Raw genomic sequence first — 26,372 nt, 5'->3', positions numbered from 1 at the left:
TAGGGGTTGCTGGTGTGAGTCCTGAGAGCCTGGAACTCTGATATTCCAAGGCAGGGGATGATGGTTGTCCCGGCTACACAAGAGAGTGAGAATTTGCCTTTTCTTTGTCTTTTTGTTCTATCTGGACCCTCAAGGGATTGGATGGTGCCTGCTTACATTGGCAAGGGTGGATAATCTTTACTGAGTCTACTGAGCCAAATGCTAATCTCTTCTCACCTTCACAGACACACCCAGAAATGTTTTATCAGCTATTTGGGTATCACTTAACCAGTCAAGTTGACTCATGGCACTGGTTGAAGAAATTGCTTTAAATGAGTGAAAAGTTCCCACTTCTGAAACAAGAGGTAGTAAATAAAGGATGAAGGCAGTTGTGGGCAAATTTGTAGGTGCAGTAGCAGGAAACTGAGGGAGTGTCAATCCGATGGTTTCTATTTTCACTTTGAAGTAAGAGTGAAGCATCTTTTGAAATGAGGGGGTGAAGTGTTTCGGAGGCTTAGAAGAGTAGGAAACATGAAAGGCTGAAGAAATGAGGAGAGAGAAGCTAACGAGGAAAATTAGAGGGTTTCCAGGTAATGTTGACTTGCCAGGTGGGGTTAGAAATTATTAATGTATTGTGGCACCAATCTATATGATTGATGGATTTCCTCTAGCAAATATTTAAGAGCCCAGGTACTAGTACAGAGAAAGTAGACAATAAACCTGCTAGACCAGAAGTAGGCAAACTTTTCCTGTAAAGAGCCAGATAGTACATACTTTAGGATTTGTAGGCCATACAGTTTCAATCACAGCTATTCAACTTTGCCTTTGTAGTATAAAATCAGCTATAGATAATATATAAACAAATGAGCATGGCTGTGTTCCAGTAACACTTATATTCACTGAAATCTGAATTTTGTGGCATGACATTTCATGTCACAAAACATTACTCTTCCATTGATTTTTTTCAACTGTTTAAAAACATAAAAACAATTCTTAGCTTGTGGGCCATACAAAAATAGGCAGCAGGTCGATTGGTCTGTGGGGTCTGTAGTTTTTTTAAACCTTTGCCCTAAACTTTGTGGCAAATTAGAGAAAGGTACCTGCTTAGGACAGATCTACCCCAGGACTCTGAACAAAGCTTTAGTTTTTTTTCCATTTGTCCCCTTTGCTGGGTGCTTTTGTGCAGTGCACAAACTGCTCCTATGCTTTCAGATTTGGGTATCTATCAGACCCCCAAATGATGTTGTTTCAGATACAGCATGGAAAGTGAGGATATTGGCACAAAAATGGTTGAAAAGACGGGTCACTTTAGTGTTATCTGAATAGGGGTGGGAGGTAAGGCGGAAAGGTGCTGATAGACATCCAGTCAAGGGGATCAAGGGCCATTAAGTATTTTTTGTTTTTTTTTCTTTTTTGAGATGGAGTCTTGCTCTTGGCTCTGGTTGCCCAGGCTGGCGTGCAATGGTGAGACGACTCACTGCAACCTCCGCCTGCTGGGTTCAAGCAATTATCCTGCCTCAGCCTCCACAGTAGCTGGGATTATAGGCGCCTGCCACCACACCCAGCTAATTTTTGTATTTTTAGTAGAAATGGGGTTTCACCATGTTGGCCAGGCTGGTCTCAAACTCCTGACCTCAGGTGATCCGCCCACTTCGGCCTCCCAAAGTTCTGGGATTACAGGCCACTGCGCCCAGCCCTATTAAGCATTTATGAGCTTAAGGAACCAATATAATAGGAATAATTGAGGGAAGAGTTGGAACATTAAAGTCCTAGAGAGGTATGTTTGAATGTATGATCTAAGAGTGAAAGAGTTTAGGCAATTTTACGATGTAGTGTGTGGCACATCCAAAGGGTCAAAGTCTTTGATGAGAAAGAGAAAATGGCCACATTGTCAGTAAGTGACAGCACTGACAGAGATTAGAGGTTGACACAGCCGATGTTATGAACATAAAGAAACAATGACAGTAAAAATGTAATGATCTGGAAATGGTTCAGGGACAAAGGGAAGATCAGTCACTTTAACTCATGCCTGACACTCTCTTGTCCTCTCCTTTCCAAAACTTAGCTCCCAACTTTTGCTTCTATACCCCAAGGACTCAGGTCCTTTAAGATCCTTTTCTTTCCTCCCAAAGAACTGATCAGGAACTGGGAAGAAAACATTAGTGAAGAAATTTAGAGGTTAACATATAAGAAATAGAAAAGCTGGGGATGTTTATAGGTTACAGGTTTTGCTTCATTGTAGTTATATATTTCAACTTCTGACTAGAATCTCCAGCTGAATGAATCAGAGGGTTCTTAAGCTCAATATGCACAAAATGGAACTGAATTTCCTCCTTGACACATTCTGCCCATGCTGCCAGGTAAACTTCTTCCTGCTTTTGTGTAACTCTCTCAGTAAAAGATATTACCAGCCCCTTCCCTTACCCAACTCCTTCCATAGGTTTCCTTAGTCTGTCCAACTATTTTCGTATCCAGTGCTACCCCTCTGCTTTAGGCTCTCATCATCTCTGACTTGGATTATTAGAAATTCCTTTCAATGAACTCCCTAATAATCCTGCTTTATTTAAATTTTCGTAAGTTGTTCATCATTGATTTTTGTGTTAATTTGATTTTGTAAAATATTGCATTAAAATTTCATTTATCTTGATACCCAAATATTTTGGTGCCTCCTTAAGGTGTGCACAAAAAGCAAGTGCTGTCCTCACTTCACTCTTGTCCTAGCCCTTCTCCTACCTCCAGTCTTGTCTCCCTCAATCTGTTTTCCATTTAGCCAGGCAGCCAGTCAACTAAAATACGTAAGTAATCATGCCACATTCGTGCTTAAAATTCATCAAAGTATTCCCCTCAGGTTAATTCAACGAGACCTCACCAAGATCAATCTTGTTCTGGTCCCTGCTTTCTATTTCAGTCTCTATTTTGGATTTCCTCTTTTTCCTCTATTTGTCATTGCCATGGCTAACACTATGTACAGACACAGAATGAACACATAATGTTCTTAGAGCTTTACATGTATTATTTTATTCTATATGATGAAGTGATATAGATTCTATTATATTATTTCTATATTATTTTATAGCCAAAGACAATGCTATAAAGGGTTACCTGAGGTTGGGAATTTATTTTAGAAAGAAATTTATTTGGCTTACAATTCTGCAGGTTGTGCAAGCAGATATCAACATCTGCACAGCTTCTAGTGAGACCTCAGGAAGCTCACAATCGTGGTGGAAGGCAGAGAGGGAGCTGGCATACCATATGGCAAGAGAGGGAGCGAGAGAGAGAGAGAGATGAGTGTCACGCCATGCTCTTTTAAACAACCAGCTCTCATGTGAACTCATAGAGAACTCAGTCACTACCATGAGGACAGCACCAAGACATTCATGAGGGATCTGCTCCCGTAAACCCAAATGCCTCCCCCTAGGTCCATCTCCAACATTAGGGATCACACTTCAGCATGAGATTTGGAGTGGACACACATCCAAACCACGTCAATCACTAAGCTATAAAGTTTCACAGTTCCCTTCCCCTAGGTCTTTTAATGCTTTTCTACAATTCCCCTCCTTGGAAAACTCTCCATCCTCCTGCTGTGGTTACTTCCTGCAGTAGGTGGATTAGTGGCTCCCCTAAGGCATTCACATCCCAATCCCTGGAACCTGTTACCTAATGTGGTAAAATGATTTCGCAGTTGTGATTAGGTTCAGAATTTGAGATAGGAAAGTTATCCTTGTATTATCTGAATGGACCCATTGTAATTACAAAGGCCCTTACAAGAGTGAGGCAGGGAGATCAGAGTGAGAGAGAAGATATGATGATGGAAGCAGAGAGATCAGAGTGATGCCATTGCTGGCAGGGGGCCATGAGGAATGTAGGCAGCCTCCGGAAGTCAGAAAAGGCAAAGAACAGACTATTGCTTACAGCCTCCACAGAGAATGCAGCCCTGCTGATACCTTGATCTTGGACTTTCGATGTCCAGAACTGCAAGTTAATACATCTGTGTTATTTTAAGTCATTAAATTTCTGGTAATTTGTTACAGCAGCAATGGGAAACTAATACACTTCCTCTGGAATGCCTTTCCTGGTCCCCTCAAATTATGTTAGATGCTCTTCCCAAATGTTCCCACAATTTCCTGTTCTTGCCTCTTACCCAGCACTCACTGTGTTGCATTGCATTTCCTGGTTATGAGACCATCTCTACCTCTAGGTGGTAAGTTTCTTTGACTGGGATCATGTTCTTTTGTATCCTCAGAACTTTACTTAAAGATACGCAGTTGGAGCTCAACAGACATTTGTTGACTGAATAAATGAATGTGATTTCTCAGTCAAAGAGGGTTTGGATTACGTGTTTATACTACAATAATGTTTAAAATGATGACTATTAAGCTTAAAATGCAATCAAATTTGCCTTCCTGTTAAGAAAAAATAAAAACATAAAGGACACAGAGTGGGCTTTTTTCTGAGAATCCCATGAACACTGCAGGGGGAAGCAGTTACCTTGACAGTGATGAGAAACCTGCTTTCTTCAGAGAAACAAATGAAGCAATAAAACAAGAGAGGGTAAAGTAATTAAGAAATTCTGGGCCGGGCACGGTGGCTCATGCCTGTAATCCCAGCACTTTAGGAGGCCGAGGAAGATTACCTGAGGTGAGGAGTTCAAGACCAGCCTGGCCAAACTGGTGACACCTGTCTCTAAAAATACAAAAATTAGCTGGCTGTGGTGGTGTATGCCTGTAATCCCAGCACTTTAGGAGGCCGAGGCGGATTACCTGAGGTCAGGAGTTCAAGACCAACCTGGCCAACATGGTGACACCCTGTCTCTAAAAATACAAAAATTAGCTGGGTGTGGTGGTGCAGGCCTGTAATCACAGTTATTCGGGTGAGGCTGAGGTAGGAGAATTGCTTGAACCTGGGAGGCAGAGGTTGCAGTGAGCCGAGATCACACCATTGTACTCTAGCCTGGGTAACAGAGAGAGAGACTCTGTTTCAAAAAAAAAAAAAGAAGAAAAGAAAACCTGAAGTTTAACATAGGCTTATACGTTTTTTACATAGTAAGACACATACTTAGAAATGACATATGTGCTAGCTACAAGAAGTTTTTATTCATGACAGTGGTGAATTGAGTGGGGCTGTGCTTGGCTTGCTACTGTTGAATATGACTCAAACACAAGTCAGGAACACATGACATTTTATTCCTATTTTCCGTTTGTTGTGAGTCTTTGTAACGCTCTATGTCTTACTCCATTCAGCTGATATAACAAAATATCATAAACTGGGTAACTTATAAATGATATTTATTTATTATGGTTCTGGAGGCTGGGAAGCCTCAAGGCACTGGCAGATTTGATGTCTAGTGAGGGCCTGCTTCCTGGTCCACAGAATGACACCTTCTCACTGTGCACATGAGGTGGAAGGGCAAGATAGTTGTTGGGAGCCTCTTTTATAGGGGTACTAATCCCATTCATGAGGGTTCCACATCACTACAATGGCCCCATCTCTTAATATTATCACATCAGAGATTCAGTTTCAACATATGATTTTTGGGGGGGACACATTCAGATCACAGCACCTAATTTAACAGTGTAATTTCAGTATGTTGATTCTCAAAGGGGAGAAGTCATTACACAATCACCTGTTTCTCTCCCATCCTATAACCCACCAACTGTTTTAATAATCTGGCATGGTGTGACTGGGTCATCTGCTTAGGGTATTACAAGGCTTAAGTCAGGTGTTAGATTGAGTTTTTATCTGGTGACTCTGGAGAAAAAAATCTGCTTCCAAGTTAGTGGTACACTTACCACAATTCAGTCCCTTGTGGTTGTGGAACTGAGGTCCCATTTCCTTACTGGCTATCAGCTAGGAATTCCTCTCAGCAACTACAGGCTGCTTTTAGGTACTTTTCCTGTGGCCACAATTGTCACTTTACAACACAGATGCTATGCCTAAAAACTTAACAATAAATATTATCAAATATCCAGGCAAGATTAAAATTTCCCTGATTGTCTCAGAAATTATCTTATGGTTTGTTAACAGAAGGATCCAATCAGGATTCAAACATTGCCTTTGGTTGAATTATGTCTTAAATCTTTTAAAATATAAAACGTTTGTCCAGTTCTTTATTTTTCTTGCAATGTATTTGTTGAAGAAACATGAATTTGTTTACAGAATTGTCTTTATTTTAGATCTTCCTGATTGCATTCCAATGGTGTTATTTAACATGCTCCTCTGTCTACTGTACTTTTTGTAAAATTGGCAAATAGGTATGAGGTTTGATTCAATTCAGTTTCAATTTTTTTTTTTTTTTAAAGCAGGAATACGTCATGGGAAGTATCATGTTTGTACTATTGCATCAAATCAGGAGACACATAAGCTTGGCTCTGTTTCTGTGACGTCAACAACCACTAATCACCATTGGCTGAACCCAGATTTCATTAGGGGTTGCACACAGGTGATATTTTAATTTTACCAATTCTGCTTCATTTATTTATATATTTATTTAATTTTATTTATTTATTTTTTTGAGATGGAGTCTGGCTCTGTCGCCCAGGCTGGAGCGCAGTGGCCGGCTCTCAGCTCACTGCAAACTCCGCCTCCCAGGTTCACGCCATTCTCCTGCCTCAGCCTCCCGAGTAGCTGGGATTACAGGTGCCCACCACCTCGCCCGGCTAGTTTTTTGTATTTTTTAGTACAGACAGGGTTTCACCGTGTTAGCCAGCATGGTGTCGATCTCCTGACCTCGTGATCCACCCGTCTCGGCCTCCCAAAGTGCTGGGATTACAGGCTTGAGCCACCGCGCCCGGCCCCTTCTTCATTTATTAAATACAATATTTCTATATAGAAAAACTTTCTCTCATCAACTATTTCCTTAGGTTACCCTGAGGTGCAGTTCTTCCAGCAAGGGCAAGATAGACACTTGATTCATTCTTTTTGTTGTTTCTGTTTTTAGAATAACGTATTGGTTTCCCAGTGTTCTCCAAAGGGATCAATAAGTTTTGTTGGTCATTTCTTTTTTTTTTTTTTTTGAGATGGTGTCTCGCTCTGTCACCCAGGTTGGAGTGCAGTGGTGTGATTTCAGCTCACTGCAAAGCTCTGCCTCCCAGGTTCATGCCATTCTCCTGCCTCAGCCTCTCGAGTAGCTGGGACTACAGGTACCCGCCACCATGCCTGGCTAATATTTTTGTATTTTTGGTAGAGACGGGGTTTCACCGTGTTAGCCAGGATGGTCTCAATCTCCTGACCTTGTGATCTGCCCATCTTGGCCTCCTAAAGTGCTGGGATTACAGGTGTGAGCCACCATGCCCGGCTTGTTGGTCATTTCTTCTTGCGGGAAGTCAGGGAGCCTGAACGGAAGAACTGGCCGGAGCCGCAGCAGAGGAACATAAATTGTGAAGATTTCATTTTAATATGGACATTTATCAGTTCCCAAATAATACTTTTATAATTTTTTATGCTTGTCTTTAATCTCTTAATCCTGTTATCTTCATAAGCTGAGGATGTATGTCACCTCAGGACCACCGTGATAATTGTGTTAACTGTACAAATTGATTGTAAAACATGTATGTTTGAACAATATGAAATCAGTGCACCTTGAAAAAGAACAGAATAATAGTGATTTTTAAGGAACAAGGGAAGATTTTTAGGGAATAAGGTCTGACTGCCTGGGGGGTCGGGCAAAAAGAGCCGTATTTTTCTTCTTGCAAAGAGCCTATAAATGGACATGCAAATAGGGAAGATATCACTAAATTCTTTTCCAAGCAAGGAATATTAATATTAATACCCTGGGAAAGGAATGCATTCCTGGGGGGAGTTTTATAAATGGCTGCTCTGGGAATGTCTGTCTTATGCGGTTGAGATAAGGACTGAGATACGCCCTGGTCTCCTGCAGTACCCTCAGGCTTACTAGGGTGGGGAAAAACTCCACCCTGCTAAATTTGTGGTCAGACTGGTTCTCTGCTCTTGAACCCTGTTTTCTGTTATTTAAGACGTTTATCAAGGCAATACATGCATGCTGAACATAGACCCTTATCAGTATTTCTGCTTTTGCCCTTTGCCTTGAGATCTTTGTTGTACCCTTATTAGTTCTGCTTTTGCCCTTTGTCCTGTTCCTTCAAAAGCATGTGATCTTTGTTAGAATCTTATTAGTAGTTCTGCTTTTTGTCCTTTGAAGCATGTGATCTTTTTACCTACTCTCTGTTCTTACACCCTCTCCCCTTTTGAAATCCTTAATAAAAACTTGCTGGTTTTGAGGCTCAGGTGGGCATCACGGTCCTACCAATATGTGATGTCACCCCTGGTGGCCCAGCTGTCAAATTCCTCTCTTTGTACTGTCTCTCTTTATTTCTCAGTTGGCCAACACTTATGGAAAACAGAAAGAACCTACATTGAAATATTGGGGGTGGGTTCCCCCAATAATGTCTGTAGTAGTAGTTGTTGTTATTATCATTATGAACTCTGGATTATTGCAAATTTGACATGTTCCAATTCATTGCAGGTATTGATCTTCTTGATGCTCAAATTGCTCCATCTCTGGACACTGGCTTTTATTGGCTCCTGTGTTCCTTTGTTGTGACCCTATTAGTCTTGGATAGATTCCTTGCTTTCCAGTATAATCAACTCATCTTGCTCTAGTCTTCCAATTAGCCTTTTCTCTACAGACATGTCTTGGTTCTTTTATGTAGAAAAAGCATTTATTGTAGAGGCCACAATCTCATCACTGGGTGAATTCAGTTACTTCTTGGTAAATATTTCTAAGACATTTCCATGAATACCATTAGAAAAAACTTAAATACATAAATAAAACATCATGCCTATAATCCCAGCACTTTGGGAGGCCAAGGCAGGAAGATTGCTTGAGCCCAGGAGTTCCGTATCAGCCTGGGCAACATGGTAAGATCCCATTTTTTTTTAGTTAGCTGGGTGTGGTGGTGTGTGTGTGTTGTTCCAGCTGCTTGGGAGGCTGAGCTGGGAGGATCACTTGAGCCCAGAAGGTTGAAACTGCAGTGAGCTGTGATTGCACCACTGCACTACTGTACTCCAGTCTGGGTGATAAGGCAAGACTGGCCACAAAAGGAGAAAAAAAGAAAAAGAAAAGAGAAAATATATTATAAATTCATACTGTTCATAATGTTATTTCTAACTGTGAATTAGGATGACTGTATTTATTTTTTATATGGTATCTCTTTTTTTCTAACCCTGAAAATCTTGGTTCCTGATAAGACTGAAATAATTGTGTGTTGGCCGGGCACGGTGGCTCAAGCCTCTAATCCCAGCACTTTGGGAGGCCGAGACGGGCGGATCACATGGTCAGGAGATCGAGACCATCCTGGCTAACACTGTGAAACCCCGTCTCTACTAAAAAATACACACACACAAAAAAACTAGCCGGGCGAGGTGGCAGGTGCCTGTAGTCCCAGCTACTCCAGAGGCTGAGGCAGGAGAATGGTGTAAACCCGGGAGGCGGAGCTTGCAGTGAGCTGAGATCCGGCCACTGCACTCCAGCCTGGGCGACAGAGCGAGACTCCATCTCAAAAAAAAAAAAAAAAAAGAAATAATTGTGTGAACACTCTTTCTCTATATGTATACATACATACATATATATATAATTACAGATATATAATACTGGTATTATTACTAGCAGTATGATAAAAAAAAACAGTTTAAGTTTTTTTTTTGTAGTTACTTTTGTCCTTAGGCTATTTCCCAGTAGGGATGTATAGTTAAATTCCTATATTGTAAAATAACTTAAAATAATTCTTTTCTGTATGGTTAATTTTCCATATCTCTACCTTGTTAAGTTTATTTCATTTTGTTTTCAATTAAAATTTTATTTTCAATTAAAATTTTATTTTCATTTATTTTACTTTATAATGATGTATGAGTCTGTTCTTGCATTGCCATAAAGAACTATCTGCAACTGGGTAATTTATAAAGAAAAGAGGTTTAATTGGCTCATGGTTATGCAGGCTGTACAGGAAGCATGGCTGGGGAGGTCTTAGGAAACTTTCAATCATGGCAGAAGGCAAAGAGAAAGGAGGCACGCCTCACATGATCAGAGAAGGAGGAAGAGAGCGAAGGCAGGGTGGTGCCACACACTTTTAAACAACCAGATCCTGTGAAAACTCATTCACTATCATGAGATCAGCATGGGGGAAAGCTGCCCCCACGATCCCATAACCTCTCACCAGACCCCTCCTCCAATACTGGGGATTACAATTCATCGTGAGATCTGGGCAGTGACACAAATCCAAACCATATCAAATGATATAAATCACTTACATGCTTCCAAATATGTTTGATACATATGATCAAACAAGGTACATTTAGAAAAGTTTAGCTTCATTACTTTTTTACTCCCTCTGTCCTTTCTGCCCCCCATAGATAACCATTTTTGTTTATCCTTCATTTAAAAATAATACATACAAGTAGATTTCTCTATATTATTTGTCCACTCCTTTCTTAGATAAAAGATGCTTTTTTTCTCTAAACATGCTTGTTTTTTAATGTTTACCTAGTAAACCCTGGCGATTACACCATAGTCATATGTAGATATTTATTTTATGGCTGAATATTATTCAAATATGCAAAATCAGTTTATTCAACCTATCTTTTTATGGTAGGCATATGCATTGTTCCTAGTCTTTTTGCTATGTCAGAGAGTGCTGCCATTAATATCCCGGTGCACACAACTTTTTGTGTTTTTGCTGGTGTTTCTTTGGGATAGATTCCTGGAAGTAGAATGATTGGATCAGGCACAAATCCATACCTAATTGTGCTACATATTGGCAAATTCTCCTCTATAGGGGTTGTATCATTTGTATGCTGAGCTGAAACATATGAGGGTGTGTATTTCTCCACAGCCTTTTCAACAGAGTATGCTGTCAAATGTTTGGATTTGTACCTAATATGCAAAAAATATACAATGTTATAAGATCAATTTGCATCTCTTTTATTATGGCATCTCTTTACATGGTAAAGGACCATTTGACTTTCTTTTTCTGTGACTCACCTGTTTATATTTCTTGTCTATTTTTCAAAAGGATTTTTAGCTCTTTTAGAAGCTCTTTATATATCAGCCCTTTATATATTAATTCTTTTTCTGTGATACAAGTTCCAAATATCATGAGTAACACATTCAATTTTTCATTTTGTCATCTAGCTATCCAGTTATCCCAACGTCAATGATTAAGAAATGGAATATGGTGGTTTTTATGCAATTGAAATAAGACCAATATAGTTGGAATAGGGCAGTTGGAGAGTCATGTGAAATAAAGCTAATAAAGTAGATAGGGACCAGATCATAGAGTCTTATGGTCTACCCTGGAAGTTTTGGTTTTTATCTTAATAGCAGTAGACAGCCACTGAAGAGTTTCAAGCTAGGCAGTATGTGTCAGGGAATGTTTGAGCAAATCTCCTTTAGCTGGGGATGGTAGGTTTATTTGCTCAAATATGAGGCAAGACACTGAGGGCCCGGTAACCAAGCCACAAGGGGCAGAAGTAATGACTAAAGTCCCAGGGTATGCATCTTTAGTATTAAAGATACTAAAGCCCCAATAGCTTTAGAATTAGAAGACCTGTATTGATTTTTCTCATTCTAATATGTTTCCCATAAGTATTGCTACTTAAGGCTAAAATTTCCACTTCACCTCATGTGAACTGCAGGAGCTGCCTGCATGATGGTACCTGTAACGTGTGAAGCTACTCCCTCTGTGGGAAGCAACACAACCTGTAGCAAGTTTAGAATTCTCTTCTGCAGCTGTCTGGAACAAACTGGACAGGTGCCATATTGCAGTGGGCTGTATAGGGACACTAGCCATGGATTCAGCTCACTTGCTCTTCCCATCAATTGCAGTAATTTGTAACTGCCCACTTGTCAGCACTCCTTTAAATAACGCTAGTGCATAGCGAGTTCAGCGGAAGGGCCACGGTATCCTAGTCTTTACAGATTTAGCAAATATATCTAGCTTTTCTTTTCAAGGTACATTGGGTATGTTATTAGATTGCTCCTCTAACAACAGGGAAAGACTGGAAGTTAATAAGTGGGTTGGGAAATTACACGTCAATTTAATTAATCTAATTAACGTTACAGTTAGTGCCTCTGTGAAGATAATGGCTTATAGGACTATAAAAACTCTAATTATTAGTGCCATCTAATTGGCAAAGGGAAAGGGGTGTGCATAAGAGAAAATATGTAGTGTTGGATTAAAATTTTGGGTTTAAAAATTTTAAGAGTCAGAAGTATAACCTGGATCCCATGAACTGAGGTGAACTGGGACCTCCTTAAGTTTGTAGATAATGCTAAATTAAAATGGAACAATCTAGCACTAGGTGACAAGCTAACACAAGGTGGAGAAGCCATAGAGTTTAATTTTAATTTTATTTTTAAGCTTTTTGAGACAGAGTCTCACTCTGTTGTCCAGGCTGGAGTGCAGTGGCGCAGTCTCAGCTAACTGCAGCCTCCACCTCCTGAGCTCAAATGATTCTCGTGCCTCAACCTCCCAAGTAGCTGGGATTACAGGTGCCTACCACCATGTCTGCCTAATTTTTGTATTTTTAGTAGAGACGGGGTTTTGCCATGTTGGTCAACATGGTCTTGAACCCCTGATCTCAAGCGATCCACCCGCCATGGCCTCCCAAAGTGCTAGGAGTACAGGAGTAATTGGTCAGGGGTGAGGAAGAGTCAAAGATAAGTGTCAGTTCAGACTGGAGTTTCCACAAAGCCCTTATGTAGACATAAATGGAAAACCTGCAGGCTTTGCAGTACCAGCATGAATAAAGGGAACTTGTCTTGGTGCTAACACAATAAGGAAGTGTCTGGCTATTTATATCTCAGTACCATGACTCACTGAGTGCATTGATAGGCACTGATAAAAAGCAATGTGGGCCAGGTGTGGTGGCTCACGCCTGTAATCCCAGCACTTTGGGAAGCCAAGTAGGGTGGATCACCTGAGGTCAGGAGTTTGAGATTAGCCTGACCAACATGGTGAAACCCCGTCTCTACTAAAAATACAAAAATTAGCTGGGTGTGGTGGCAGGTGCCTGTAATCCCAGCTACTTGGGAGGCTGAGGCAGGAGACTCACTTGAACCTGAGAGGCAGAGGTGGCAGTGAGCAGAGATCGCACCATTGCACTCCAGCCTGGGCAACAAGAGCAAAACTCCCCAAAAAAGTAATGTCTTCCACTGTAATAATCTTCCAATTTAGAGAATATTTTACTTGATGTGGTCCTTATGCCCATGGTACATTAGGTGTGCCCTCATGAGATATAAGGGAACTAATAAGATGATGAGTTTACCTAGATGCCTACTTATCTCATTTTTACTCCTTAATCAAAGCAAAAGTGGGTCACACGGTAGCTCACACATGCAATCCTAGCACTTTGGGAGGATGAGGCAGGCGGATCACTTGAGCCCAAGAGTTTGAGATCAGCCTGGGCAACATGGGGAGGCCTCATCTCTACCAAAATATAAAAATTAGCCAGATGTGGTGGTGTGCGCCTAGTCTCAGCTACTCAGGAGGCTAAGGCTGGAGGATCCTCCTGGGAGGATTGAGGCTGGCAGCCTGGGAGATTGAGGCTGCGGTGAACTGTGATCTTGCCACTGCACTCTAGCCTTGGTAACAGAGTGGGACCCTGTTCCAAAGGAAAAAAAAAAAAAAAAATCAAAGCAAAAGTAACTGAACTGAGCCCAAGTTGTCAATTGTATAATTATACTTCTAATCCCAACCCACTTTCAAACTTAAATCAGTGAGTTTCTGGCTTGAGCAACTGACTATGTAGTTGGTGTTGCTGTTTAGTAGAAGACCACCAGGTCTTTTGTTGTTGGTGTTGTCATTGTGGTTGTTGTGGTTATGGGAAAGGCAAAGAAAATCAGGTCAGTTTTGGACATCTTGACATTTGAGGTCACTTTGATACTCCAAATGGAAATAGTAACTTGGCAGTTGCATATATGGGTCAAGATCCCAGAAGTGAGTTATAGACTAAAGATAACGATTTGACAGTCCTTGGCTAAACAGATGGAAATTAAAATTATGAGCATGGATGAGATCACCTAGGGAGAGAGTACAGTTGGAAGAGAATAGAGACAAAAACTGAACCTGAGAAAAACACATATTTAATAGTTAAGGACAGTGAGTAGGCTGAGAAGACAGATGTATAAACCAGAATAGGTAAGAGAAGCTTGGTTTCTGCATACTAAAAGGAAGATTATTTTAAGGAGAGCGTGGTCAACAGCATCAAATGCTACTGAGAGTCATGTAAATAAAAAACTGAAGCCAGGCATGGTAGCACGTGCCTGTAGTCTCAACAACCTGGGAGGCTGAGGCAGAAGGACTGCGTGAGCCCAAGGGTTTGAGACCAGTCTGGGCAACATAGCAAGACCCCATCTCAAAAATAAAAACTTAAAACTAAAAAGTGTCCATTGCATTTAGCAACCAGAAGTTATTGATGGCATTAGTGAAAGCTGCTTTTGTAGAATGGTGGTGGCTAAACCCAGATATTAATAGTTTTTGGAGTGCTTAGGAGGTGAGGAGAGGGCACCAAGTACTGACAACCCTTGAGAAATTTAACCTTGAAAGGATGGGAAAGATTAACAGGAAAATTTTAGGAAGCCAGGAAAGAAGAGCGATCCAAGTAGTAATAGCATGCGTATTAACTGTTAATTTAATTCCACAATAATTTGTTGATCACATGAAGGCCACAAGGCAAAGAACTGAGAATTGAGAGATGAGTAAGAAGCAATCCCTTCCCTCAGAGTGCTCATGGTTTAGTGGGTGGCGGGGAGAGATGGATAAATAATTATTGCATGGAAAGTATAATAATAAATGTATTAGATTTAGTAGTAGCACAGGTGGGAGTGAAGAGCATATTTATTAGGAAGGAGATCAGAGAAGATGTAGAAGTGACTTCTGTAAAAGGCAAAAGATTTATATGCTCTAAAAAGAAACAGAGTATTGACTTTTGAACTGAGTTATGAATTCATACGTGTTTGGTAGGATGACTATGAGAGAGACACTCCAGGAAGAAGGAAAAGTATAGTTTATTGGAAAACTACATGTAATCTTTAAAGAGGTGGGTTCTTGGAATCACATTGTCTAGATTTAAAACCTGCCTCTATCATTAGCAGCTTTGTGACCTCGGGTAATCACCACAGCTTTGAAAACCCACAATTTTCTCATTTATAAAATGAAGGCTGATAATTCCTACCTCAGGATTTTAGGGAGCCTTAAAAGCTGTGAAACCGAATTCAGTAGCTAGCGTGCAGCAAACCAACAATACATGTTAACTCTTGTTATTGTTAATTTAAAATGCAAAAAGTGTGGCAGGGTATGAAGCTAAGAAGGTAATCAGGAGTCACATTATGGTAGATTTGTCAGGAAAGTTAGCACTGTTCCCAGCATTAATTAAAACAAACAAGAATAATTATTAGGAAACAGTTCAACTGAAGTCAGGCTTAAGTCTACTAAAAATGGTTTTCAGGAAGCATCTTAATTATAATCTCTTGTTGATGAAGCCTAAGGCAACAAGTATGTACAAGTACCTTAAAGTCTACTAATTAGGAGGCTGAGATTGCTAACCTCTAACTGTGCAATTTGCAAATTTTTTTTACATTACATTTTGTAACGCAATGCATTATTTTCCATTAATATTGGTGCTAAACTTCATTTTTCTAGTATTTTTTTCTTTATACATTTCATATTTTTAAAAGTGAGTTGGTAATATGGTAATACTTCGATTTCATCACAAAAACCATTTCAACCCTACCACCCAAAACAAAAAACACTGATCATGCCGGGCAAGATGGCTCATGCCTGTAATCCCAGCACTTTGTGAGGCCAAGACAGGAGGATGGCTTAAGTCAAGATTGAGACCAGCCTGGGCAATACAGGGAGACTCAATCTCTACAAAAAATTTAAAAAACTAGCAGAGCATGGTGCTGTGTGCATGTAGTCCCAGGAACTTGGGGGGCTGAGGGGAGGATCGCTTGGCCCAGAAGATTGAGGCTGTAGTGAGCTATGATCATGTCACTGCACTCCAGGCTGGGTGACAGAGACCTTGTCTCAAAATAAATAAATAAATAAATAAATAAATAAATAAATAAATAACTAACCTTGATCACACAGTGTAGCCAACCTTCAGAATTTTGGCAAGGGTATTTTAAGGGTAGAGTCAGACTCCAAAAAAAGCTGCAGGTGGACCTAAGGAAATTTGCATGGGACCTATGACCCCTATCCTTTGACACAGTTCGAATTGATAAGTTTCTCTAGTCCAAAAAGCAAGCGATTTTTTTAGATTTTTATTTTGAGGAAGTCGTTTTCTCTGTAGGAGTTCAACTTCTCACTTATGTGAACAATATTCCTGTCATAGAAGAAATTTTTGTCATGAAAAGATAATTCGGGATCACTACTGTTTGGAGTATTTAATCTACTCTATTCAGTATTTTTGAAGTTAAAAAGATCATACAGGTATCTTCACTTAGGAATGAAAGGTTATAATCTTTCAGCCGGCATGAGCTCTGATTTTGTTGATACTGGGTATACTGTTAATGCTGATTTTGATATTTGGTAAGTACTGGTTTATGTTATATCCTGTGTGTGCCTCAATTTCCCTAATGTAGTCTGAGTCTGTAGATAACACCTTACTTTATGTATAGTTGAGTCAATGCTTCAAGATGTTTAATGCTCTCTCAGTTCATTTCTTGTGGTTGACTATACTTTCCATGGTAGAAAGTCCTGAACTTCTGCTGCTACTGTAGGTCTTATCTTTAGGCTTGTGGATGCTTAAGAAGAACACTGAGACGATCTAAGAGTGCAGGGCAAACTTTAAAAAAATTTTTTTTAAGGGACAGGGTTTCACTCTGTTGCCCAGGTTGGGGTGCAGTGGTGAGATGATAGCTTACTGCAACCTCAAACTCCTGGGCTCAAGCAATTCTCCCAGATTCTCCCACTTCAGCTTCCTAGGTAGCTAAGCCCACAGACGAGCCACCGGCCCAGCTAATTTTTGCATTTCTTGTAGCGAAGAGGTCTTACTATGTTGCCCCTTCTCCATGAGGCTGGTCTCGAACTCCTGGCCTCAATCAATCCTCCTGCCTCAGCCTCCCACAGTGCTGGGATTACAAGTCTGAGCCACCGCACCCACCAGCAGAAACTTTTTTTCAAGAGGCGACTTTGGATTTCAAGGTGACCTCCCCCACTCCGCCCACAGTAATATCTGTGACCCAGTAAACAATACAAGTGCCTATGACTGAATACAAAATTTCACCAAATAATATTTATTTCATTATTCGAGATGTGCCTGGTATCTCTCTTTTCTTTCTGGAGACAGAGGAGTGATCTCGGCTCACTACAACCTCCGCCTCCCAGGTTCAAGCGATTTTCCTGCCTCAGCTTCCTGAGTAGCTGGAATTAGAGGCACTTGCCATGACCCCCAGATAATTTTTGCATTTTTAGTAGAGACGGGGTTTCGCCATGTTGTCCAGGCTGGTCTGGAACTCCTGACCTCAGGTGATCCGCCCGCCTCGCATCCCAAAGTGCTGGGATTACAGAGGTGAGCCACTGCGCCCCGCCATCTAACTCTATTTCCTAGAAAACTGAAACCACCACACGCACCTTTACCCCTTCCAAGTAGAAACCAGCTAATTTGGTTTTACGAATCACCAAAGGGGTCACTAGAGGCCGACTGGAAACGCTCTCCTAGCAGTCTTCGCTGCTACTCCATCTGTCACAGCCCATCCGAAAAGCGGCGTTAGCAGCTGGGAAGGCCGCGGCCGGAAGCTAAGTCACAGAGCCGCACTCGCGCTTCAGCCAGCAAGATGGAGCGTTTCCCTCCAGGGAAGCAGCGCCGCACCTATGCACAGCCTCGACTCGGTGGATGATGCAGGACTCGGCCCATTTCCCTGCCCTCCAGCTTTCTCAAAGTCAGCCCCGCCCCCTTATCTTTCCTCAGCGAGTTTAGCTTCGCCCCGCCAAGTGGGCAGAGCGCCGAACGATCGATGCTTTCTTCAGTGCCCCGAGAGCCGCCATTTTTGAGGGCGGGGGAAGAGAAACAAGCAGCGGCTGCAGAGGCTCAATGGGATGCTGACTGGGTTTTGCTTCCCGTCCCAGCCCTGTGGGGCCGGGGCAGAAGCACCCATCAAAGCCCTTCCTCCGGCCGCCTCTCCGGAATGAGGTCTCAGCACCCGCGTGGGACAGCACCCTTCCTCTTGCGAGAGTGAGTGGCGACCTGCGGCGCGACTACCGGGCGCCCGCGCGCGCCCCCGCGCGCCCCTTCTCTGTCAGTTACCCCGCGCGCCTCCGCCCCTCTCCCGCCGGCCTCGCGCTCGGCGCAGACTCGTTTGTTTGTTTCTGCAGGAGCCCAAGAAGAGGCCGAAACCGAGACCATGCCTGGGAAGCTGAAGGTGAAAATCGTGGCTGGGCGCCATTTGCCAGTGATGGACCGTGCTAGTGACCTGACTGATGCCTTCGTGGAGGTTGGTGCGGGGTCCTGCCCCTCAAAACACAGGGAGCGCCAAGCCCTCCCTGTGAAGGATCTACCCACCTCGCCCCCAGCCCCTCAGCCTATTCCCCCCTCGACTGCCCTCCCGTCGGCCGTGGTTGTCCAGCTGTCTCACGAGGGATGACCGCCGAGACTTCAGTGCGTGCGATGGGTGCACGGCTTGCAGGCGTCCGCGGCACAGTCCGCTGCGCGGGGAGGCTCGTACTGTTCTGCATGCGGGGGTGACCCTGATGTCAGGACTCATTAACAGGCCACCTGCCACTCAGGAGATCCCAAGGCGTGGCCGCGCAGCCACGGACACACACACACACACACACACACACGAATGCCGGGGTGACTCTGATGTCAGGACTGCCACTCAGGAGATCTCAAAGTGTGACCCCACAGCCACTGAAACACACACACACAGACACACACACACACACACACACACACACACACACACACACACCCTTGGAAGGGATGGCCAGAGTGGTGGACATCATGTTTAAGAAGGTGCATGAATCCCTTTATGGACACTTGGAGTCCCACAGTGCGTCCCACATGCCTAACGTTTTGTGAATTTGCCGTGCACGTTCTAAAACACAACTGCAACACTTCCTGCTCTTGCATAGACTGGTAGGTCTGATGAGGTGTTTCAGAGTAATTTAGTGCCTTGAGGCAGGAAGTCAATTAATTGCCATGGACTTAAATTGCAAAATTGCTTTTTAAGTCTAATGATTAGTTTAAAAGTCATGCAAATTAGTAAAGGCCTAGGGCCCAGAAGGTAATAACCCAGAGTCTGAAAGAAGCCAAGTAAAGATTGTAATAAAAATTGGCGTGATGGGCCAGAGTGTTAGAGCAGTAATCATTTGGGCTATTAGTGCTTAGAGTTGATGGATAGATATATCATAATATGTAGCCAGATTTCATCTCAATATTCCTGATGTTTCCTAAATGTTCTGTAACCTAATAATTGCAGTTCACTGCCCCTCCCCATTGTCATGGTGATTCTTAATCACTTCATTGGAGAAAGTTTTTGAGTGCTGTTGTGCCAGATGTTAGGTAATAGGAATCCACAAATAACCAAAGCATAGTGTTTGGTTTCTGGTAGTTCAGACATCGACCCACACAGCCTATTTAATAATTAATAGGTAACATGTTGAATTTAATAATTGCCTGATCTGTGCTAAGTACTTGTAAATTCTTAGTTTTCACAGCAGTCCTGCTATAGGAGTATTGTTATTGTCCCATGTTATGGTTGAGGTAACTGAGGCCCAGGAAGGGTGAATAATTTGCTTAAGGTTACATAGCTTGCAAACCTCCATAGCCTGACAGTTTGTTCTCTTAACCGCTCTGCTAATATAGCCTCACCAGACAAAGTGATGAATATTGTATTAGAATATGGAAACAATTGTCTCTGAAGGTTGAGAAAGGCTTGCTGTGAAAGTGACATTTGAAATAGGACTTGAAGGACACCCAGGATTTTACCGGGCAAAGGGAACATCAAAGGCAAAGTCATAGGATGGGATATATAGTATGTTCAGGAAACTGCCTTAGTTTGGTATGTGTCTGGAGGAAAGGGTATGTGATATGTGGGTGGTGGAGCTTGTTAAGGATGAGGCTGGAAAGCCCTATTTTCTATAAAACCTCCTTTACTGTAATATTTATAAGGAGGGATAAGGAAGCTTTTTTTTTTCCTTCCTTTCTTTTTTAAAGAAACAAGTTTTATTCTGTTGCCCAGGCTGGAATGCAGCTCACTGCATCCTCCAACTCCTGGCCTCAAGCCATCCTCCTGCCTCTCCCGCTTCAGCCTCCCAAGGTGCTGGGATTATGGGCCTGAGCCACCACACCTGGCCAGGGGAGTTTTTAAAGCAGAAATAAAATAAGATCATGTTTATATTAGTTTGTTTCTTTATAGGATGGCCTGAATGGGGATGCTATTGATGGACTGGACAGATGGGAAGTGAGGCAGGGAGATCAGTTAAGAAGGTGGTAAAATTATCCAGGTAATATATGGGAATGTGCATAGGAATGGATTTGAACAGAAAGATTTGTGGGACATTTCTTAGGTTAAAATTGTCAGGGCTTGATAATTAGGTGGATTTTGCTGGTGATGAAGGGGCTGATTCATGGGTTACTTACTACTTCCTTCTTTGAACAAATTGAGTGTCTGCTGTTTGCCAGGATCTAGGCTAGTCACTGGTCTAGCCAATGGATAAACATGGTAAGACAGACTTGGTTCCTGCTCTTAATGCAGCTTATATTTTAGTGGGAGAGACAGATAAACTTAAAGGTAAATAAGGTAAATAAATTTTAAATTTATTTAAAATTATTTAAATAAAAAGGTAAATAAATTATTTAAAAGGTAAATAAATTATTAAATATATAGTTACAAATTGGGATGGGTGCCATGAAAGAGAACAATAGAAAGAGAACAACAGGGAACACCTACTTTAGGTTGAGTTATCAGGGGAGGCCCCTGAGAAAAGTGTTTGTCAAACCCAGCATCTGCTGGATGAGAAGGAGCCTGCTGCTGAGGGAGCATATTTGTGTGTGTAGGGGAGTGGGTGGACAGAAGGTAACCTGGATATCTCACGTAGAGATTTGGTGTGTTTTAGGAAGTGAAGGAAGATGCCTGTGGCTGGCACGTAGTCAGTGAAGGGAAGAGTAGTATAAGATAAAGTTGGAGAGTTAATCAAAGAGCCAGTTTTGCAAGGACTAAGGCCATGATTAACAGTTTGAATTTTACCCTAAATTCATTGAAAAGCCCTTGTTAAGATGAGCACTGTTGTTATATGGAGAATGGATTGAAGGGGAAAGAGTAGAAATCAGGCAGTTAGGAGATTCTGTAATAGTTCAAATAACAGGTGATATGGGCCAAGGTGATGGATTTGGTAATGCAGACAAGTGGATGAATTCCAGGTGTATTTTGAAGATAGATTAAAAGATGACTCCTAGCTTTCTGAAGTATTGGGTTTTCTGAAACTCCATGGAGATGGTAAAGATTGAGGTGGATCATTTTCCATTTCAGCATGTTAGGTTTGTGATGTCTCTAGGGCCTTTAATTGGAGATGTTAAGGAAGTGATTTATGACTGTGGCATTCAAAAAAAAAAGGTCTGAGTAAAAATGAGCACACAAGCCAGTGTTTCTCAACTATGAGACCCAGGACTCCCTTTAGATAGCCAGTATTTTGAAATCTACCCTTTCTATCCTGGCATGATACTTTTTAGTTAATATATCCTGTGTATTCTTACAATTAAAAACAAATCAGTACCATGGTCTAACTATAACAGAGAAATAGAAGTTGTTGTTGTTGTTATCATTATTATTTTTTTGAGACAGAGTCTTGCTCTTTCACCCAGGCTGGAGTACAGTGGTGTGATCTTGGCTCAGTGCAACCTCCGTCTCCTGGGTTCAAGTGATTCTCCTGCCTCAGCCTCCAGAGTAGCTGGGATTACAGGCGCTCGCCACCACACCCTGCTAAGTTTTGTATTTTTAGTAGAGACGGGGTTTTGCCATGTTGGCCAGGCTGGTCTCAAACTCCTGACCTCAGATGATCCACCTGCTTGGGTCTCCCAAAGTGCCGAGATTACACGTGTGAGCCACCGTGCCCGGCCTGTTGTTATTATATTAATATGGAAGTACTTTTTCATGACCATAATAGAAAACATGAGGTAATCAGATGAATCAATGAATATTTATTCAGCTTTTATATGTATTACACACTACTGGATGCTGGGGCTATAGCAGTAAATTTAAAAGAACTTCAGTCATAGAACTTACATTTTAGTGGGAGAAGAGAGTTCATAAATAAGGTAATTAAGTAAAAGATATAGTATACTGGATCAATGAATATTTATTTGACCTTTGTATGTATTAGACACTGTACTGGATACTGGGGCTATAGCAATAAATTATAAAAACTTGAGTCATGGAACTTACATTTTAGTGGGAGGAGAGAGTTCATAAATAAGGTAAGTAAGTAAAAGATACAGTTTGCTGGATGTTGAGAAATGCCGCATATGGAGAAAATAAAGCTGGGACATGGAATAGGCAGTGCAGCGCCTATGTGAAAATCACGCGAATATGACTGCTTCTCAAACAGAGTCAGACAGTTGTGTAGTTTTGGCATCTCAGATCTTCATTGCCATTGGTTATCTGATTTTTCAAAATAGTCAACTCATGGGAAAAAAGCAGAGTTGCCTCTTGATTTACATGATGGTTGTAGTTCTTGACAATTATGTACATTGAAACCCGATTGCAGTACTTTTATCTGTAAAACAAGTTCTAGGTAGCTTTCTTTTTTCTCTCTCTCTTTTTTTTTTTTTGAGACAGAGCTTTGCTTTTGTTGCCCGGGTTGGAAGCAATGGCGCTGTCTCAGCTCACTGTAACCTCCGCCTCCCAGGTTCAAGCGATCTTCCTGCCTCAGCCTCCTGAGTAGCTAGGACTACCGGTACACCACCACGCCTGGCTAATTTTTTGTATTTTTGTAGAGACAGGGTTTCACCATGTTGGACAGACTGGTCTTGAACACCTGACCTCAGGTGATCCACCCGTCTTGGCCTCCCAAAGTGCGGGGATTATAGGCATGGGCCACCGCACCCAGCCTTCTAGGTAGGTTTCTTACCCATGTGATTGTCTAGTGGGACATTTGAAAGTCATGACATGGTAAAAGTCTTCATTGTTGGGAACTCACTTGCGTTGAAGAATACCTAGCATTTCTGGACCTTCCACTTAATGCAATTACTATTTTCCCCAAAAACACTGCTAGAAATTTCTAAAGCTTCTTTAGGATTTGATTCTGTCTTTTTTGCAAACCTGTGACTTAGGGGAAGGGAGAGAAACAGGATGAATCCTTGAAAAAACTTGATATTAAGACGTTTATTAGAGGAGGAGGACTAGGGGAAGGAAACTGAGATTGTGAGCCAGTGGGTAGGAGAAAAATGGGGAACATAATGTCTTAGAAGGCAAGAGAGGAAGTTTCTTTAAAGAGGAAGCTCAACTGTCAGATGTCACTGGGGTCAAGTAAGAAGACAGAAAAATTATTGGATTGGACAACATGGGGGTTGTGACAACAGGCATGATAAGGATGGAATCCCATCCTGTAGTGATTTAAAGAGAATTAAAGTACATGGGAAGTGAGGAAGTAGAAAGAGCATGAATAGGCAACTGTTTCAAGATGTATGGCTATGAAGGGGGGAGGAAAAATAGTGTGGTATTTGAGAAGTAGTTTTAGTACTTAAAAAATAAATGAAAAGATACAGAACCTATTTGTGTGCTAATAGGAATAATCCCGTAGAAAGGGGAAAAATTAATGCAGGAGAAGGGGGATAATGAAGGATTACAATATGATAAAGGGAAAAATGCTTGCTACAGACTAAGTTCATAGAAGAGGGAGATAATGAAGCATGGGCTAGTCATGAGAAACCTTTATCCTGAGTCTGGAGGATGGTAAAATTTCCAAAGGAAGAGAGAAAAAGGAAGAAAAAATTTTCAGGTGACTAGGACAAACTTGATAAAAGCAGAAGAAGAAATAGGGTATGTATCGATGTAATTGAATGTATTTCAATTGAATAAATTTCATTCATATGTAATTGGAAGGAGGATTCTTGTTGAATAGAAGTGGGAAATAAATCTGGCTAGGAAAGGGGGATACAGATTACTGAATAGTCCAAAAATTAGGAGGAGAAGCCTATATAGTTGAAGCTCTCTTAACAACTTCCATTAACTGACTCATTGCAATCCTCAGTGCTCTGCATTCCTTCCATAAAGCGTATTCGTAAATACTCCTCTGGGTAAGACTACTCTAGTGTGCCTGGAGTCTCCCATCAGTTGGCTGATACACTTTACCAAGAGGCAGTTGTGTTTATTCCCAAATCTGCTTATGTCAACTGTATTTGTTACTATATTTTATTTAAAGCTTATATAAATCAGTGAATGTAAAGACATGGAAATGGTCACTAAAAATTGCTCTTGAATTAGGTGGAGAAAAGATTATAAAAAATAGAGGATTAGTGAATGGAAAGACATGAAAATGGTCACTAAAAATTACTCTTGAATTAGGTGGAGAAAAGCTTGTAAAAAATAGAGTATTCTTTGTTCATGCTTTTTATAGCATCCCAAACTAGAAATCAGAGATGAATGTGGCTTATGCAAAAAAGATGACTAAACAGTTGACTTTTACACAAAGAAGAAGTCTTAGCCTTAAATTAAAAAACAGGAATGAATGTTTGTTTGTATGTTTTATCTTTTTTTTTTTTTTTAATTATACTTTAAGTTCTAGGGTACATGTGCATAACGTGCAGATTTGTTACATATGTATACTTGTGCCATGTTGGTGTGCTGCACCCTTAAAATGTTTACAGTTTGTATAATTTTTAGTGATCCTCTAATTTAACCAAGTTATTTGATTAACTGATCAAGTATTGGTCCTGGTTGCATTGATTGAGAGAATTTCAACTATATATGATGTCAGGAGTGTAGGGACCCAGCAAAGACCAAGTAATACTTAAAGATGATTAGTCTTGCAGGAATCTCTAGAGTAAGATGGGGTTCTGTATAAGGGAAGTATTAATGGAAATATATCTCAATGTGTGTTACCAATTGTTTGGCTAAACTGCATTGTCATCTTGTGTTTTTCTAGGAAACTTTGAGGGAACAGGGAGAGGAAAATACATATTTAATGAATATTTCCTACGTACATACATTTTGCTAGGTCTCTACATGCGTTATATCATGTAATGCTCACTTAATCCCACTTTTCAGAAGAAGAAGCCAATTTAAATAACAGATTAATAACTTTCTCAAGGTAATTTAGCTAATGAGTAGGTAAAGAGAATGCTTTACTTTACTAGGGGGGATCTCCATTAAAATCCTTGATGTTCTTTAACAAATTTATAAGGCATTCATTTAATTGCTGAGTAATAAAATGTCCTTTTAATTAAATAAGACTAAGTGAACCGAGATTCTCCTGTGCTAGAATGGAAATCATCCAATGTTGGCAAAATACACACTTCAGCCTTTTTCTTTTTGTTTCTTGTCCTTTATTTGTTTATTTGTTTGAGAGACTGGATCTTGCTCTGTCACTCAGGCCTGAATGCAGCAGCCTTGAACTCCTGACTTCAAGCAGTCCTCTTGCCTTAGCTTCCTGAGTAGCTGGGACTGCAGGCACACGCCACCCTGCCTGGCTGATGCTTTTTCCTTTTTTCTAAAGTCTTTTTTGTTTGTTTAATGCGGTTTGTGGACTATCAGATCTTTATTTAAAATGAACAGTTGCACAACAACAAAAAGGCACAGTATAGCAAAACTGTTATAGTGGGACAAAACTGTAGAGTGCTTTAAATTTGTCACTTAAAAAATCATGTGCTACTTTTGGCAGTTGAGCCAAAACCCTTAAGTATATTTGGCTTTTGAATGATTTTGAATGTTTTTATAAATCCTAACAGTATTTTACTTCATATAAAGCAACTTTAGATAAATTAGACAATAAATATTTCCATCATGCCTTGAATATTGAAATGGAATGAAAATTAAATTAGTAATTAAGCAAGAACCTCTATTCTTCCTAAGTTTTTCCTTATTAAGTTTCATTTCTCTATTGTTGGGATTTAAAAAATTATGCAAGTAATACTTGAATGCTCCCCGTTAAAAAAGATTCAAACACTCAAATATAACTTGAAAACCCCTTACTTTCTTCTTAGAGCACTGTACTGTATTCCCTACACCCTATCAGTCCCTTCTACAGAGATAATTGCTGTCAGTTCTTTGGTTTATGTTAATCTATTCTTCATCCCCTTAAAAAAATACTTGTATATCTCTATTGCATTTTTAGAAACAAATATAATCCTGCTTTATATATTCTGCTACTTGTTTTTTCAGTTATTATGTAATTAATATCTTCTCATGACAGTATGTATAATCGACTCCATTCTTT

General features: G+C 40.9%; 1 protein-coding gene across 4 annotated transcripts in view; it reads left to right on the top strand.

Moving 5' to 3' along the window:
• The first annotated feature begins 17,702 nt into the window (after window positions 1–17,702).
• Window positions 17,703–26,372, top strand: part of C2CD5 (C2 calcium dependent domain containing 5) — a 95,582-nt gene continuing 86,912 nt past the window's right edge. For 3 of the 4 annotated variants that reach the window (XM_030938319.1, XM_030938316.1, XM_010376254.2), the window contains exons 1-2: window positions 17,703–18,171; window positions 18,312–18,430. In XM_030938319.1, the coding sequence (XP_030794179.1) occupies window positions 18,341–18,430 (90 nt within the window). In that variant the 5' untranslated portion in view covers window positions 17,703–18,171; window positions 18,312–18,340. The remainder of the gene's footprint in view (window positions 18,172–18,311; window positions 18,431–26,372) is intronic. The other variant, XM_010376255.2, reaches the window with a different exon arrangement.

The sequence above is a fragment of the Rhinopithecus roxellana genome, chromosome 10 (genome assembly GCF_007565055.1).
Source record: "Rhinopithecus roxellana isolate Shanxi Qingling chromosome 10, ASM756505v1, whole genome shotgun sequence".
Classification (NCBI taxonomy): Eukaryota; Metazoa; Chordata; class Mammalia; order Primates; family Cercopithecidae; genus Rhinopithecus; species Rhinopithecus roxellana.
The sequence above is the reverse complement of the archived record's forward strand: the minus strand, read 5'-3'. Positions and strand labels throughout refer to the sequence as shown.